This window comes from Notolepis coatsorum, assembly GCF_963971535.1.
Source record: "Notolepis coatsorum genome assembly, chromosome: 10".
NCBI classification, from domain to species: domain Eukaryota; kingdom Metazoa; phylum Chordata; class Actinopteri; order Aulopiformes; family Paralepididae; genus Notolepis; species Notolepis coatsorum.
Genome location: NC_140174.1, coordinates 117,327,311 through 117,344,115, shown reverse-complemented (window position 1 = coordinate 117,344,115; position 16,805 = coordinate 117,327,311). Strand labels below are relative to the sequence as shown.

Here is a 16,805-nt window from a genome sequence, read left to right as displayed (position 1 = left end):
CCAGCTAGCCCCAACCACCAGCAGGGACTCGCCTCAAACATATGTCCGTTGGTCATCAAAATATCATAACAAAATAACAATAAGCCCCCACGTTTCGCCAATCATCCATAACCATAGCCCCCCATACAATTCCTAACCATAGCCATAGTCCCCATACAACCATTAAGTACTTATCAGTCAGTTCGACCGAATTGTTTTTGTATCACAGCGAATGTAATTAATCAACAGGCCGGTTTCGCTCAAGATTAAAAAGGATACTATGCCTAAGGACGGCAATATTTTAAGTGCCAATTTACAGATTTAATCCATATACATCACACATGTTCAACATAACCACCAGTCCTTTCACTCATACAAACATCACTCACCAACAAATGTTCAATTAACACGCCCGGTGTGCACAAAGTTAAACCAGACCTTTTGTGCTCAAGCCCTACCATTAGGACATACTACGCACGCCGTGCTCAAACTCTGCTACAGAATATACTACGCACGCTGTCTAACCTGGTTTAACTTTGAGCACGAACCCAGACACGCTTCTTACACCCTAACTGACTTGAATGCTCTGAACGGCATCAGGCGCTCCGTTTTCCGTGCTTAAGCTCTACCATTAGAACGTACAACGCACGCCGTGCTCAGGCTCTGCTACAGAACGTACAACGCACGCTGTTCATAGAGCCGCCCTCCCCAGCCAGAACACTCAATTCAATATTCTTTTACATCATGCTCACAAGAGGTTTAATTCTCAGCAACCCCCCGTGGTCCGAATAGGCCGAGACCGGCCTCCTGTGTCTGAATAAACATACAAACCTAAAAAGCCCACGTTTGCATGTTTACTGCACAACAAGCGCGATCGTCATCCCCTCGGACATTCTAACCTAACTCACCGCTCCCCCATCCCCGCATGCCGAAGCCATATTCACCGTGGGTCCCAACAGTGGCGTACACAACCAACCTTCATCCTGTCCCCCTCTCTCCTCCATACAGACAACAAGCCCATCGTTAATCACTTCAAACGCAGCAACACCCCAGCTCTTTGCCCCGTGTCCCCAACACACAGCAAGGTCCAGATATGACACATATGACCAGACCCTACCGCACCTCTCCAGGGGGAGACACAAAGGATGGGAAGAACGGCACCATTTCTGTGGTAAATTCCCACAGACTTTCTACAATAATTTGAGGTTATTGTAGTACAACACAATGAGATTGACTATCTGGAAGGAGGAGGAAAGATTCATACTGATAGAATTGTTGGTCTCCTCATCTGACTTAGCAGATGAGGAATAAAACGTGTACGCCAGACAAACCAGTACTGTAGTTCAACTCAGCTGATTTATTTGAACCAGGGCCAAGAGTGAATAAAAGGTTGCCTTTCACATACAAGAGATTATCAGAAAACATTAACAGGGCTGTCTGTTTGTACAGAAATATCACAATCAGGTTTGCATCTCCAACCTCAATAATGTACATAAAACAGTCGGTAACATAATCTGAACATACATTGACCATGCTGCACACATTTATACATGAGTAAATCTGGTTTCAGATATTAAGGATTTACACTAAACTTTAAACAACAAATGGTGTTTCCCATGTATTTTACTCACATAAAATGCATCAGTCAGTCTCTCTCTGGTGGAGGGGTGGTGGTGGAGCCCCCAGACCCCCTGGGTTGGGTCCGGCCTGAGAGCTCTCGAATTACAATTTGTCTCTTCCTTATATACCCAACTTCTAGCCAAAATAGAATCCAGTTCACTATTACAGTTGATCCAATCATGCATCTCCTGTGGGCGCCTTCTGTGAGCGGTGTCCGGTGGGCGCTGGCAGCCCCTCCCTCTGGGTTTCTCTGTGTGTCTTCTCACGGGGGGGGGCTGGCCTGATGTCCTTCTGGTGGGGGGTGTGAATACACTTTGGGCCAAATTACCATATAGTACTAATCCGATCACAGAGTGGGGGTGAAGAGTAGCTCTCGTCACCCCTGCTAGTTGGCAGAGTAGCTGTGATGACTTCTTTAACACGAGTGTAATCACCCTTCAAACCTTATTTCTAATATTATGGTTTACTCTTTTGATACTAAACAGTTGATTAATAGATCCATGACTCTTCAGCATGTAATCAGCATTTACATACAGTCAGTTTGAGTGAGGGCTTTGTGACTTGTAACTATTCCCCTATATACCATTTGGGTATGCAGCCTTCTCATGCGAGGGGGTTGGTGTGAAATGTCTGTCTCTCCTACATTATGACTCTCTAATTATTCACACATATTATTTATGAAATACAACGTCAATATTACCACATTAGCTTTAGAGATGGATGGATGGCTATAATCACGGAGCAATAGTGAGGTGAAACAGATACATTTCCATTCGGCTAGTAGTAGCAAGCATATATCTATGGTAGCAAGGCTCTCTGCCTGCCACTAGCTGTGTGACTCTCAGCGCCCCCTGGTGAGCCCCCTGGTGACCAATACCTGTTGTGACGACATTACACGTGCACGTTATAAACCATTGATTAAAATATGCAAGTGCATGTTGATTGTGTTGGGCAGACAAAATGTTTTGATAAAAACGCTAAAACTGGGTCAATTTCAATACTTTTTTTTCCAATTCTTCATGAAAGTCACTGTTGGCCTAGTCCACATTGTTTATTGAACAAAAATACAACGTGGAGGTTGCACTTTAACTACCGAGTTATAGTAGTTACAGTGTGCGGTATAGAGTGCGCGCACCAGGACGAACGTGGGCCAACAACCATTCTGCTCCGGCTGACTTCGACCAGACCTGCAACCGGCTGCCTGCATTCAGCCTGCTCCGGAGGACTTCACTCAGACCTGCACCAGGCTGCCTGCGGCCGACGGGAGTTCCGCCCATCCAGCAGGGTTCGTCATCACTCAGTACATGCTCTCAGCCGGCGCTGCCTCTCTGCCTAGCTCCGCCTGCTGACATCCTCGCGAGAGCGTTCGACGCCATCTTGCCTCCCGGACAACAGTGGAGTGGCGAGGCGGCCATTTCGGATGAGTACAAATGAGCATTGATGCTCCCGATTCCTTGTACAGTACACAGTGTGGTGCAGCCCGCGGGCGAAAGTAACGTTGCTACTACCAGTTCATAGGGGTACCCCGAACAATATATGCCGGCATTAAGATAGGACTTTACCGGTATTTTGTGGGCTCACTCTTTTATTTCATTCCTTTTCTTTGAGCGTGATAAGGCGTGTATTTCATAATATTTCCCGTTCAGTGAATCCCTTTTATTCTCCTTCCCTATGCTCCCCCTTCCTTTCCCATATTATCAACCGGGAACAGTATGAGTGTAATTCCTTAGAGAAGGTAAATACTGTGTTCCGCCCAGACGTGGGCAGCACTTAGTCTGGGTACCTTGAGAGCACTTGGTGCCTGGGTGTAATACGATAATTGATTTATGCCAGTGTAATCATTGTGTGGATACCCATGGTGCAGTAATCACCAGACGTAGCATTGTTGTAACTAGGCTGAGTTACAATACATCCATCCAGAATGGGAGCACTGTGTGCGTGTCTTTTATTAATCCTAACCCTTTGATGCGGGTAATATATTTACCATTAACCCCTTCCTATTCTACCTTCCATTTCCACTGTAAGGTTTCTGGTGTTACTAAGGGAGGGTACTGCTTGCGGGGGGAACCAAGTTATTTCTTTACCATCCAGTCATTAGGTGTGGGAGGGCTAAAGAGACAATCGTGGAGCGTGAGGGTGTGTTGGGGAGTACTGCTGACTGCTCCAGAGAGAGGGAGGAAGACCAGAGTACCGGACCAGGTTTGTAAACCCTGGGCCTCATACATCCCCACTGCCAGTCTCCAGTTGACGCTCCGGACCCCAAAGACGGAGGTGCAGCTGGCCAGAGTGCTACTGTGTCTCGCTACCTAGTGACCGCGCACCACAGTTCCCACGAAGCAGGGATAATCCACCCTGCTACACTAGGTTGTCAAAGTGGGCAGGGGTGAGGTGGGTTCTAGGAGTAAGGTCAAGCAGTAGTCTGACCAGTTTGTTTTGAGATGTTTGTAATTTAATTTTTAGCGCCTTTGAGGTGCTTTATGTACCATGAGGTGCAAGCATAGCCGTAGTACCCTTGAATGAGTGCTCCTGCCAAAGTATTCAGGGTATTCTTGTTTACCAGTGAGGAGATCCGGTACAAGAATCGAGTTTGTTGGTTGACTTTTTTTTTTTTTTTTTCACAGGAATGTTTGCTGACCCAAGCATCAGGGAGGAAGCGAGTCAATCTCTCCGTCAATGTGTCGAGCCCGGCGGGGACAGGCTACAGTTACACAGGCTTTAAGAAATATGCAAATCATCTAAAATAATGGACTTTTTCCCCTTGAGCAACACCGCCGGTTGACTTCCAGGGAGTGGCCAGCCGTATGGGCGTACCTAAAAAGGCATTCTAAAAACAATATAAACCGCTCGTCTCCACATATAGAGACATTATTGCCTGCAGAGCGCCACAGACAGAGAGAAGAAGCTTATTAACAAGAGAGACACTTCAACAACAAACCTACTGAAATAATGTATACGAGGACAAACAGCGTGACACTGTCCATTGAGACAAATCATCATCACTTTGCTGCTTACTCCACCACAGCAGCGATGGCTGCGCGCAGCAGAGAGCCGGAGATATTCACCTTCGAACACGTCCTCTCAGCTCCTCATGCGCCCTCCATGCTCTCTTACGCGCCTACCCGGCCGAGGAAGCGCTGCACCCGGGTGATGTACCCGGCCAACGTCCGCAAGTACCTGCCACCAGCCGAGAAGACTAGCCCTGCCAAGCGCTGGCTGCTCGCCCTGTGCCTGGTGCTGCTGTGGCAGATCTACACCGAGGAGCCCTGCGTGGACACCACGGACATGGACATCCCAGCTGGCGAGGAGGACCACCAGGTCATTCCCTTCTTGTCAACGGAAGAGCTCCTCTCCTCCTCCTCCTCCTCCTCCTCCTCCACCTCCTCCTCCTCCTCCTCCTCCTCCTCCTCCTCCTCCGTCGAAGCTCCTCTCGAGGAGAACCTGTCCAGAACAGCAGGAGAGGAGAGCAGCTCGTCCTCCTGGTCCCAGATCCTGCTCAACACCACCTGCCCCAGCAGCAGCCCGGGTCTGATCGAGAGGAGCGAGATAAGCCGCATGTACGAGCAGAGCACCCGCAATGGCTACGTGGTCGCCCTCCTGGTGTACCACAGGCTGGGCGGTGATAATAACTGAAGGACTGCTGCGGAGAACAAGACACTAAACTGAGCTATAAAGAGCCTGCTTGTTGTTAGAGGCTCCGAGAACAAGACACTAACCGAGCTGATCGCGGCTACGGGTTGTATGATGGCGCGCCGAGGGGTGGGGTGCCATCCTAACCGGAGAAGTAGTCCCCTGAACGGGGGAGAGAAGTTCTTGGGGGGGAGAGACCGGAAGAAAATCGTCCTGAATGGGACAGTTTGATGAAGGACCGAATTGCCTGTTGATACTTGAAAAATCTACAAAAACTGTAATTCACCTTTGTGTAATTATTACACTTAGAAGAAGTACTGTGGCTGTATACTTGCACATTAGGCCCAGAGGGCCAATACTGGACGTTTTTATTTACACTTACTGTATATAGGCCAACAACTTGAAAGTGATACTGATGTTTTTTTGTTCATGTATATGAAAAATGTTATTTAGTTATTTATTGAATTATTTGCTATTTATTTATATATTATTATTATTTAATGAAATAAAAAAATGAATCAAATGAAGTTATTGTTTCTGGTCTTTTGATTACTATACGCAATATTATGTAATGGCAAATGCATGATTTGCCTACAGGTGAATGTGGAGAGAACACATGTAAGCTCATTTTTATAGAGGTCATTGATAAATTCAGAAATGCGCATTTTGTTCTCCTACTATTATGGGCTATTGTTACATGGATTTCAATCTGCACTCAAAACAATAGCAATACAGTTTATATGATGTTTTCAGAGTGAACTGCACTGGCTGGTATCAGAATAATTTTGTAATAAGATAAGATGCTCCTTTATTAATCTGGCTCTAATACGCTTAGTTGCTGACAACACTATGGTTCCAGGTCACAGAAATAAATCTGTATTGCTTTCCAAACTGTTCTGAGGTCAGTCGACTCCTCTGCAACTAAAGCTTTCAAAATACAGAAGAGACAAACCTTCCAACTGCAAACCCTGGCAGATCAATTCAGCCAGAGCTCAAGTCATCCCCAGCGAACTCTCTGATATCATTTTTATGAACTCATCCCCAGCAAACTATCTGATATCAGTTTTATGAACTCATCCCCAAACTCTGATATCAGTTTTATGAACTGTGGTGCAGAATGGCTTTCTGATTTAGCAAACTTCATGAAACAAAATAACTTTATTGTGGACAAACTAATTTAGCAAACTTCATGAAACAAAATAACTTTCTTGTGGACAAACTAATTTAGCAAACTTCATGAAACAAAATAACTTTATTGTGGACAAACTAATTTAGCAAACTTCATGAAACAAAATAACTTTCGTGTGGACAAACTAATTTAGCAAACTTCATGAAACAAAATAACTTTATTGTGGACAAACTAATTTAGAAAACTTCATGAAACAAAATAACTTTATTGTGGACAAACTAATTTAGAAAACTTCATGAAACAAAATAACTTTCTTGTGGACAAACTAATTTAGCAAACGTCACGAAACAGAATAACTTTCTTGTGGACAAACTAATTTAGCAAACATCACGAAACAGAATAACTTTATTGTGGACAAACTAATTTAGAAAACTTCATGAAACAAAATAACTTTCTTGTGGACAAACTAATTTAGCAAACGTCACGAAACAGAATAACTTTACAGAAATGTAGAGAATGTCATGAAACAGCATAGCTTTCTTGTGGAAACTCTCTGAGTAACTGGTATGTAAACTCACTTTCACCTTTCCCAGACGAGACAGGGTCATTGGGGTCATTGTCAGATCCTTGCTGAGTCATCACCTCATCACCCGACGAGCCATAATGCATTTCCTCATCATTACATCATGGCTGTAATCTAAGGATTAATAGACTTGATTCATATGTTTTGCTCAATATCATTCATGTTTTATAAATGCATGACCTCATGAATATGATTCTGGGGTGACGGAGAGGTAGTGCAGTCGTCTGGTAATCCGGAGGTTCCCGGTTCGATTCCCGCTCCTCCCTCCCGGACAGCATGTCGAAGTGTCCTTGAGCAAGACACTTAACCCCTAACTGCTCCCGATGAGCAGGTTGGCACCTTGCATGATCGCCTTTGCCGTGAATGTGTGAGTGAATGGGTCAAATGTGAGCAACAAATTGTAAAGCGCTTTGGATAAAAGCTGCTATATATACACCATTTACCATTTACCATTTATGATCATTAGTATCATATTATCACAGACAGACATACAAACAGACCAGCCAAACCTCTCTTAAAATATGTAAATAACGTACTTATCGACCACAGAAAAAAAATAATTATAAAAAAAAAAGACATTACAAATAAGTACATGTATTATTTAAGCATTACATCACGCGCAGGAGTGGTTTGTGAAAAAAGCATTACATCACTTGTAGTCGTGGTTTGTGAAAAATAAACCATGCCTAGGGGGGTCTAACGATTATTTTTCACAAACCACGACTACAAGTGATGTAATGCTTTTATACAACTGGCACAGTCATCCAACCTTATTGCTATACAATAAACACACATTAATCGAAGATTTATTTAAAAAACCATCCGCCAGAAAAAGTTGTTCCCACAACAACAAAAAAGAGAAGTTGCCTCCATGTGGAAGCAGCTCGGAAGTGCATCCAACTGTTCTCAGTAGGACATCCAACCAACTAACACATCCAACTGTCTTTCAACTAAGACATCCAACCAACTAACACATCCAACTGTCTTTCAACTAAGACATCCAACCAACTAACACATCCAACTGTCTTTCAACTAAGACATCCAACCAACTAACACATCCAACTGTCTTTCACCTAGACATCCAACCAACTAACACATCCAACTTTTCTTTAGTTTTTAACCTACTTTCTATAGAACTTCATTCTTAGATGCTTCTATAGAAAGTAGGTAAAACAAATTAAAAAAAAATGTCTTTGCCCATAGGGACATTTTTAATTTAAATTTTTTTTAAACCTACTTTCTATAGAAGCAGTTGGGAGTTGCGCTGTTTTAAGTGAGCGTGGGTTATTGAATTGATTGATTGCTAATTTTATTACTGTCCGCCTTGTTTCCAACTGGTTAAATTTAGGCCCCCTAAGGTTAGAGTTTGGAACCAGGCCTGGTGGTCTATCGCCCTGCTCTAAAGACAAACTCTAACCTTAACCAACTTCGAAAGAGGGCCTAAACTTAACCAGTTGGAAACCAGGCGGACAGTAATAAAATTAGCAATCAATCAATCAATCAATCAATCAATCAATTCAATAGGCCATGCTCACTTAAAACAGCGCACTTCCCAGTTGCTTCTATAGAAAGCAGAAAAAAAGAAAAAAAAAGAAAATGAATCAATCAATCAATCTGCGCGATTTTTATTTTGTTCCACAATGACTCATGACCCATCAATTACATCATCCAACATTGTTTAAGCAACTAAGACATTCGCCGTGACAGAATCGGTTTATATTTAGTCGTTATGACGCTATCAACATATCCATTCAATCCACCCTTCACTTAAAACAGCGCACTTCCCAGTTGCTTCTATAGAAAGCAGAAAAAAAAGAAAAAAAAAGAAAATGAATCAATCAATCAATCAATCCGCGCGATTTTTATTTTGTTCCACAATGACTCATGACCCATCAATTACATCATCCAACATTGTTTAAAGAACTAAGACATTCGCCGTGACAGAATCGGTTTATATTTAGTCGTTATGACGCTATCAACATATCCATTTGTTAAAGATTATTGTCCGCCATCTTGTTTTTTCCTAAAAATACGCACGGCGGAGTGATTGTAATTCGGTTGTGGGCGGGTCCTGGGACCAGGAGCGTGGAATTGTGAAGAATACATACGTGTAAATTGACTGTTTCAGCCAATCAGAATCGAGAAATTTGCATGCCGTTGTATAAATATTCATAATTCACAACATTTTCAGAAAACTTTTGAGTTCCCCTGCTGGGAAACGAACCCAGGGAACTTGCATGGGAGGCTAGTGCCGTTACCTCAAGACTACCGAGACATTTCTGATAGCCTCGCCCCAAACCCTAACCCATCCTAGTTGTCAGGCTTTGTTTAGATACTATATTTACGGCGTTATGAGCTATATCATATGTACTAATAACCACACCTACAGGTGCCTATACATTTGCAGCAGTTATACATATTAGTACACTACTTTATTATGTAATATTCTTATCGTATAAAAATATATTTATCCACATCTGTCTGTACATACCTGCATATAATCCCTTTTACATATCTGTAGATAGATACTATGTCTATATCTGTACATATCCTTTACCTACTCTTACTAGCAGGGATGTGCACAGACATTTGGAGGGGCTGCGTTAACGCTATACTAGTATCGCGCGATAATATAATTAACGCATTAATCTAAAAAATTTTTTTTTTTTTAAAATTACATTTTTTTTTTTACCTTTATTTACCCAGGGTAGGTTCTCTGAACACAGATGCTCTTTTTCAGGAACGCCCTGCTTCACATTCACACAGTTCCATTCACACCTGGTAGCTGCCCAGTGCAACCACAGTTGACACCATTGGCCACTGAGCAACTCCACTGGAGCAGTTGATTCAAGCCATGTCACATAGTTCAAGTTTGAAATGATTCTTTCTGTTTTGCTCCTGAGAGTGTGCTAGATACTGTACTGTACTGGTAATATTATTTATTTGTGTTAACTTCTGAATAAAACAACTTATTAAACACAAGTACATCTTATTGAACATTATTTTGATATTTCATTACCAATTATCATAGCAAAACAGCTTTTTCAAACAGTCTGTAATGCATTTTGGAAACTGGGGAGATGGGCTCATGGTGTAATGGGCCACCTGGCCTGAGAAACATAAGGAGGAAAGAAAAAGTAAGGACTTACTTCTGGTCATTATTTGGGTAGAACACACATATTTTGAATGCCTTCAGCATTTTTTTTTTTTTTTGAGCCATTTTAATCTAGATTAATCTAGATTAAATCCAGGATTGCAGATAGATTAATCTAGATTAAAAAAATTTATCTATGCCCACCTCTAGTTGTGATACATTGGGTTTCACTGTGTTTGTTAGTGGCCTTCAGGAAGAATACCAGTGGACCAACCAGGAAGTGGCTAAACCATTACCCCACCATCCTGTTTCAACAGTAACTAGGCCGATAGTTGGGTACATTCTGAATGCCCAGCAATGCAGTGAGGTGGGTTCTGTATAACTGAAGAGAGACAGGGAGTGATGCAGTGAGGTGGGTTCTGTATAACTGAAGAGAGACAGGGAGTGATGCAGTGAGGTGGGTTCTGTATAACTGAAGAGAGACAGGGAGTGATGCAGTGAGGTGGGTTCTGTATAACTGAAGAGAGACAGGGAGTGATGCAGTGAGTGTGTTTTTAGCCAGATACTCTGACTTTTACTTGAGTAAGACTTTGAGACGGTACCCAATACCCATACTTTCACTTAAGTACAATTTCTGGGTACCTTTTACACCCCTGACAGTAACAGGGGTAGAAACAGGTATCGGTTAAAGTTGTCACAGTTGTTAAACTATTTAGAACACCACCCCCGCCCGCATGCCCACACACAATGAGTAGCTCTTCCCAAGAGAGCTGATGCGTATAACGTGGCCCCCGGGGCACTTGGGGATGACCTCGCTCGCACAAAAGAATGTTTATGTTTATGCTGCCAGTAACTACGCGTCGTCAGTCATTGCTACGGTAGGGTGACCAAACGTCCTCCTTTGCCCGGACATGTCCTCTTTTCACGCCCTGTCCGGGTTGTCCGGGGGGGGTTTATAAATTCATGGAATTGTCCGGGGTTTCATTGTTTTTCGGTTTCAGTTTCAGGCGTGCAACTTTTTACATGGCTCGCCAGATTGAGAAGCATGCAGCTGCAGAGCCGCAGAGCCAGCGGCGCTCTCAGGGCCGCGCTCTGACGGCCGCGCTGTGAGGGCCGCTCAGCAGCGCCACCCACCCAATGGCTGAATTGGAGTATTGCACTGTGCGGGCACAGCTGCGAGATCCGCGCGGGGCCAGACTCGAGGGAGTAAATTAACTATACTTTTGCTCACACAATATCTTGAATGAATGCATTTATTTATTTCGAACATAAATTGAAAATAAATAATAATAAAAAACAAGTAATAAACAGATTCAAAAACAAACAAGCAGGAGTATAGAATGAAGTGTAAACATATTTATTCCTACCCCCTTGATTGATCGATTGATTGATTGAAAACTTTATTAACAGATTGCAGAATGGGTACAATACAGTATGGCTCAATACACACAATTGTTAAGGGGATGAGAGGGGAGATGAGGGGAGAGAAAGACTTTCGTCTTGTTTACATCAGGGTCCCCCATTTTCAATTCATCATAACATATGACATACATGACATACAGATAGACAGTATTCAGTATACCTTCACACTGTTTGCTGACCCAAGCATCAGGGAGGAAGCGAGTCAATCTCTCCGTCAATGTGTCGAGCCCGGCGGGGACAGGCTACAGTTACACAGGCTTTAAGAAATATGCAAATCATCTAAAATAATGGACTTTTTCCCCTTGAGCAACACCGCCGGTTGACTTCCAGGGAGTGGCCAGCCGTATGGGCGTACCTAAAAAGGCATTCTAAAAACAATATAAACCGCTCGTCTCCACAGATAGAGACATTATTGCCTGCAGAGCGCCACAGACAGAGAGAAGAAGCTTATTAACAAGAGAGACACTTCGACAACAAACCTACTGAAATAATGTATACGAGGACAAACAGCGTGACACTGTCCATTGAGACAAATCATCATCACTTTGCTGCTTACTCCACCACAGCAGCGATGGCTGCGCGCAGCAGAGAGCCGGAGATATTCACCTTCGAACACGTCCTCTCAGCTCCTCATGCGCCCTCCATGCGCTCTTACGCGCCTACCCGGCCGAGGAAGCGCTGCACCCGGGTGATGTACCCGGCCAACGTCCGCAAGTACCTGCCACCGGCCGAGAAGACTAGCCCTGCCAAGCGCTGGCTGCTCGCCCTGTGCCTGGTGCTGCTGTGGCAGATCTACACCGAGGAGCCCTGCGTGGACACCACGGACATGGACATCCCAGCTGGCGAGGAGGACCACCAGGTCATTCCCTTCTTGTCAACGGAAGAGCTCCTCTCCTCCTCCTCCTCCTCCTCCACCTCCTCCTCCTCCTCCTCCTCCTCCGTCGAAGCTCCTCTCGAGGAGAACCTGTCCAGAACAGCAGGAGAGGAGAGCAGCTCGTCCTCCTGGTCCCAGATCCTGCTCAACACCACCTGCCCCAGCAGCAGCCCGGGTCTGATCGAGAGGAGCGAGATAAGCCGCATGTACGAGCAGAGCACCCGCAACGGCTACGTGGTCGCCCTCCTGGTGTACCACAGGCTGGGCGGTGATAATAACTGAAGGACTGCTGCGGAGAACAAGACACTAAACTGAGCTATAAAGAGCCTGCTTGTTGTTAGAGGCTCCGAGAACAAGACACTAACCGAGCTGATCGCGGCTACGGGTTATATGATGGCGCGCCGAGGGGTGGGGTGCCATCCTAACCGGAGAAGTAGTCCCCTGAACGGGGGAGAGAAGTTCTTGGGGGGGAGAGACCGGAAGAAAATCGTCCTGAATGGGACAGTTTGATGAAGGACCGAATTGCCTGTTGATACTTGAAAAATCTACAAAAACTTTTATTCACCTTTGTGTAATTATTACACTTAGAAGAAGTACTGTGGCTGTATACTTGCACATTAGGCCCAGAGGGCCAATACTGGACGTTTTTATTTACACTTACTGTATATAGGCCAACAACTTGAAAGTGATACTGATGTTTTTTTGTTCATGTATATGAAAAATGTTATTTAGTTATTTATTGAATTATTTGCTATTTATTTATATATTATTATTATTTAATGAAATAAAAAAATGAATCAAATTAAGTTATTGTTTCTGGTCTTTTGATTACTATACGCAATATTATGTAATGGCAAATGCATGATTTGCCTACAGGTGAATGTGGAGAGAACACATGTAAGCTCATTTTTATAGAGGTCATTGAGAAATTCAGAAATGCGCATTTTGTTCTCCTATACTATTATGGGCTATTGTTACATGGATTTCAATCTGCACTCAAAACAATAGCAATACAGTTTATATGATGTTTTCAGAGTGAACTGCACTGGCTGGTATCAGAATAATTTTGTAATAAGATAAGATGCTCCTTTATTAATCTGGCTCTAATACGCTTAGTTGCTGACAACACTATGGTTCCAGGTCACAGAAATAAATCTGTATTGCTTTCCAAACTGTTCTGAGGTCAGTCGGCTCCTCTGCAACTAAAGCTTTCAAAATACAGAAGAGACAAACCTTCCAACTGCAAACCCTGGCAGATCAATTCAGCCAGAGCTCAAGTCATCCCCAGCTAACTCTCTGATATCATTTTTATGAACTCATCCCCAGCGAACTCTCTGATATCATTTTTATGAACTCATCCCCAGCGAACTCTCTGATATCATTTTTATGAACTCATCCCCAGCAAACTCTCTGATATCAGTTTTATGAACTCATCCCCAGCAAACTCTCTGATATCAGTTTTATGAACTCATCCCCAAACTCTGATATCAGTTTTATGAACTGTGGTGCAGAATGGCTTTCTGATTTAGCAAACTTCATGAAACAAAATAACTTTCTTGTGGACAAACTAATTTAGCAAACTTCATGAAACAAAATAACTTTATTGTGGACAAACTAATTTAGAAAACTTCATGAAACAAAATAACTTTCTTGTGGACAAACTAATTTAGCAAACATCACGAAACAGAATAACTTTATTGTGGACAAACTCATTTAGAAAACTTCATGAAACAAAATAACTTTCTTGTGGACAAACTAATTTAGCAAACGTCAAGAAACAGAATAACTTTCTTGTGGACAAACTAATTTAGCAAACATCACGAAACAGAATAACTTTATTGTGGACAAACTAATTTAGAAAACTTCATGAAACAAAATAACTTTCTTGTGGACAAACTAATTTAGCAAACGTCACGAAACAGAATAACTTTATTGTGGACAAACTAATTTAGAAAACTTCATGAAACAAAATAACTTTCTTGTGGACAAACTAATTTAGCAAACGTCACGAAACAGAATAACTTTACAGAAATGTAGAGAATGTCATGAAACAGCATAGCTTTCTTGTGGAAACTCTCTGAGTAACTGGTATGTAAACTCACTTTCACCTTTCCCAGACGAGACAGGGTCATTGGGGTCATTGTCAGATCCTTGCTGAGTCATCACCTCATCACCCGACGAGCCATAATGCATTTCCTCATCATTACATCATGGCTGTAATCTAAGGATTAATAGACTTGATTCATATGTTTTGCTCAATACCATTCATGTTTTATAAATGCATGACCTCATGAATATGATTCTGGGGTGACGGAGAGGTAGTGCAGTCGTCTGGTAATCCGGAGGTTCCCGGTTTGATTCCCGCTCCTCCCTCCCGGACAGCATGTCGAAGTGTCCTTGAGCAAGACACTTAACCCCTAACTGCTCCCGATGAGCAGGTTGGCACCTTGCATGATTGCCTTTGCCGTGAATGTGTGAGTGAATGGGTAAAATGTGAGCAACAAATTGTAAAGCGCTTTGGATAAAAGCTGCTATATATACACCATTTACCATTTACCATTTATGATCATTAGTATCATATTATCACAGACAGACATACAAACAGACCAGCCAAACCTCTCTTAAAATATGTAAATAACGTACTTATCGACCACAGAAAAAAAATAATTATAAAAAAAAAGACATTACAAATAAGTACATGTATTATTTAAGCATTACATCACGCGCAGGAGTGGTTTGTGAAAAAAGCATTACATCATCTAACGACCCCCCCTAGGCATGGTTTCTTTTTCACAAACCACGACTACAAGTGATGTAATGCTTTTATACAACTGGCACATTCATCCAACCTTATTGCTATACAATAAACACACATTAATCGAAGATTTATTTAAAAAACCATCCGCCAGAAAAAGTAGTTCCCACAACAACAAAAAAGAGAAGTTGCCTCCATGTGGAAGCAGCTCGGAAGTGCATCCAACTGTTCTCAGTAGGACATCCAACCAACTAACACATCCAACTGTCTTTCAACTAAGACATCCAACCAACTAACACATCCAACTGTCTTTCAACTAAGACATCCAACCAACTAACACATCCAACTGTCTTTCAACTAAGACATCCAACCAACTAACACATCCAACTGTCTTTCACCTAGACATCCAACCAACTAACACATCCAACTTTTCTTTAGTTTTTAACCTACTTTCTATAGAACTTCATTCTTAGATGCTTCTATAGAAAGTAGGTAAAACAAATTAAAAAAAGTTTTCTTTGCCCATAGGGACATTTTTAATAAAAAAAAATTTAAACCTACTTTCTATAGAAGCAGCTGGGAGGTGCGCTGTTTTAAGTGAGCGTGGGTTATTGAATTGATTAATTGCTAATTTTATTACTGTCCGCCTTGTTTCCAACTGGTTAAATTTAGGCCCCCTAAGGTTAGAGTTTGGAACCAGGGCTGGTGGTCTATCGCCCTGCTCTAAAGACAAACTCTAACCTTAACCAACTTCGAAAGAGGGCCTAAACTTAACCAGTTGGAAACCAGGCGGACAGTAATAAAATTAGCAATCAATCAATCAATCAATCAATCAATCAATTCAATAGGCCATGCTCACTTAAAACAGCGCACTTCCCAGTTGCTTCTATAGAAAGCAGAAAAAAAAGAAAAAAAAAGAAAATTAATCAATCAATCAATCTGCGCGATTTTTATTTTGTTCCACAATGACTCATGACCCATCAATTACATCATCTGTAACTGAGGGGTACAATTCCCTGACTGTATTACTAGATATGATACTTACTACCACTACCTTTGTACTTAATATTCGGCCACCCAGTACACGGCATAAATATATTATCATAAACACTCTCACGTAGATGAAACGGATCCAACACAAATGTACGAAGTCGAAGTATGCGTTTATTACTACACAGCAATGGTGTGTAGAGCAAGCACTTAATCACTTAATTACATTTATGAATTGAAATAGTATGCACTTTTATGGCAAAGAGTATTCGTCGGTATATCAATAGAGAATGTCCAATCTCTGATGGCGCAGGTGGTAAATATACGACCTGGAATAGTTAAGGAATAACAGCAATGATACTTTAATGATTATATACTAGATACACTAAGGGGGGGGTTAATCCGGTCGCTTGTAAGCCGACAGGAGTAGGAGGGGGGGGGGGGTAGAATCCGGCTGCCTCGTCCGGCCAAGGGTATCCCAGGTGAACCCACTGTAGTGCCGTTCAATGCGCCGGCGATCCTTGGACCACAGATGAAAGCAGGTGGACTCTTTGTGGGCCGGCTCTCTCCGGTCCACGGGGGAGAGACGTGAAGCGACCTCGTCTTGCAGAGCGTCTCCTCACCTTGCGTCCTCTCCAGGGGGGGGGTTCCAACACACGGCAGTGTCGGGGGTCTTTATCCATGGAATAATCAAAGTATACAAAGCATAATCCGTGCCTGGGAAGGCGGGCT

At 42.8% G+C, this 16,805-nt stretch overlaps 1 protein-coding gene across 1 annotated transcript; it reads left to right on the top strand.

The window, feature by feature from the left end:
- The first annotated feature begins 11,878 nt into the window (after positions 1 to 11,878).
- Positions 11,879 to 13,125, top strand: ier3 (immediate early response 3). Its single transcript, XM_084323354.1, has one exon. The coding sequence runs from the start codon at positions 11,945 to 11,947 to the stop codon at positions 12,608 to 12,610; it is 666 nt and encodes a 221-aa protein (XP_084179480.1). The 5' UTR covers positions 11,879 to 11,944; the 3' UTR covers positions 12,611 to 13,125.
- Positions 13,126 to 16,805: the final 3,680 nt, after the last annotated feature.